Source organism: Protomyctophum parallelum, assembly GCF_964188405.1.
Source record: "Protomyctophum parallelum genome assembly, chromosome: 14".
Classification (NCBI taxonomy): Eukaryota; Metazoa; Chordata; class Actinopteri; order Myctophiformes; family Myctophidae; genus Protomyctophum; species Protomyctophum parallelum.
In genome coordinates this window covers 15,204,222-15,206,463 of record NC_139709.1, presented here as the reverse complement: position 1 = coordinate 15,206,463, position 2,242 = coordinate 15,204,222, and the positions used below count along the sequence as shown (strand labels likewise).

At 41.0% G+C, this 2,242-nt stretch overlaps 1 protein-coding gene across 1 annotated transcript in view; it reads left to right on the top strand.

The window, feature by feature from the left end:
• The window catches only part of ece2a (endothelin converting enzyme 2a), a 140,456-nt gene extending 138,670 nt beyond the window's left edge, over positions 1 to 1,786 (top strand). The window contains exon 4 of the mRNA XM_083781631.1: positions 1 to 1,786. This exon is cut by the window's left edge and continues 243 nt beyond it. Within this exon, the coding sequence (XP_083637757.1) occupies positions 1 to 42 (42 nt within the window). The 3' untranslated portion in view covers positions 43 to 1,786.
• Positions 1,787 to 2,242: the final 456 nt, after the last annotated feature.

Here is a 2,242-nt window from a genome sequence, read left to right as displayed (position 1 = left end):
GAGGAGGATGCGGAAGACTTCATCAATAACATTGTTCTATAGCGGCGGTGGTTCTCAAAGACCCCCCCCCCCCAGGCACCCTTGAGGGGTCTTCAGGTGTCTCCCCTTTCCCGCCGCCTAAATTGGTTCATATTTTATTCTTTGGATATTCTAGCCTGACAGAATATTCATTCATGTTGTTGATTGGCCGTAGCCGCGGTATCATATTTTCAACCGAGGCTGCCTTAACTTCACCAGACCTGAATCGCCCAGAACATATTTTTTAATGGGTGTGGCTAGCGATTCAGGGGCTGGAACCAGGCTATGGATATTCAAAAATAGCAGCAAATAAATGAATATTTGGAGGGGTCCCTGTCACAAAATACTTTCAGATGAGGGTCTGTGGGCAAATACATATACATTTGCGGGGCATTGACATGGAAAACGCTGCTCTACAAGCTTGTACATTTTCCTTTTTTCTTTCTTTTTTTTAATGACGTTCCCAAAATAGGGAAGCCATGGAAGTGCTGGTATAGATGCGTATCCATATATCGTCTTATTTCACACTCTTCAGCGTAATGCTATGAGGAGAAAAGTGACTTATTTATTGTGAATCTGAGAGTGCGCAGCCTCTGCCAAAAAAAACACAGCTTTTCTGCCTGGACTTTGTGCCAAGTGGATTCTCTGGCCAGGTTGTCAACAGCCTTGTTGTACAGGATGAATGTGTGAGGAAGTCGTGTCTCTCAATTCATCCAACTTTCTGCCTTACAGAATTACAGCTTCCAAGTCAGCCTGTATTCAGGATAGAATGTTCATATTAATCCATATAAGACCGGGGAAGCATCTAGTGACATTTCACTTACCCATGCAGTAGGGTAAATATAGCATCACGATCATTTCAACCATTACATTTGAAAATCTATTTAATTTTTAAAGCAAATCTTTTAACTCTAACCTTTGCATCTGGGGGTCCCACTCCCTGGAACAAAATCTGCTCAGACAGACAGACGGACGGACGGACGGACGGACGGACGGACGGACGGACGGACGACTATGTGGGGGAGCATTAATAAAGCAGAAATCATTTATTTTTAATTTTCCACTTAAATGTAATTGCCATCTATTTTTAAGAGTGGAGTGGGTCTCAGATGGCTGTTCCTATTCCACTGAGGTCCATTCTCTCACAGTCACTCTGATCTGTGATCTCTGTCATTTGTTTAAGGTAAACCTTACCTTTTTTAAATATACATATTTCTTTATTCGGGGAGAGGTACAAGGTTAGTTTTACATCGTTATTGTTATTGGTGACATTCCCCGTTTTTTTGGGGGGGGGGGGGGTGGTTTGCAACCCTTCCCCTTACGTTGGGCAGAATGACCAAGAGTGGTCATGCTTGCCCAGCCTACCCTCCCGTTCACACCCTCCCATGGGTCCTAGGGGAGGCAAAACATAAGAATTAAAATTAATTTAAATACAACAAAATAAGGAAAAATAAATAAGTAAAATGAGTAAGATGAGCAAAAAAGAGAAAAATAAATGAATAAAAATAAACAAAAGGAAACAAGAAACATGATATAAATGTAGAGATATAAATAGAATATAACACAAACTAAAAATACATTTGTATAATATAGCCTACTGCATATACCTCCTTGGGACATTGAAATTGATGCTGAGTAGTTACATTAAATTACAACTGATCGTTCGGGAGTGTTTCCAAGTTGTTGAAGTGTGATATGAAGGGTAGCCATCTAGCCTGGATTTTCTCGATTGAGCCATATCTTTTTAAATGTCTTTTTATATTTTTATTTTGATATTGATGCTGAAACAATCAATTAAACAAACGGATGTACTGAAATGAAAATGTCAAATCCTGTGATGTTTTGGTCCCATTTCATACTAAAGATAGTACCATTATTATTATATAGTGTGATAATGTGGAGTTCACTAAAAGCCTGACTCCACTTCTAGTAGACGTGTGTGTGCGCGCGCGCGCGCGCACACACACACACACACACACACACACACACACACACACACACACACACACACACACACACACGCGCACGCACGAACGCGCGCATGACATTCACTTGAATTCACAGAAGTAGACCAGGACAACAGATAAGGGTCAAATTCAAATATTTACATCCTATATTAAAATCCTACATTAAGGAGGAGGGAGGAGAGGGGGCGGGATTAGAGGACGGTGACATCACCATCCACAGGCAAACCACAGAAAACCCACTGAATGTTCAAAGTTCA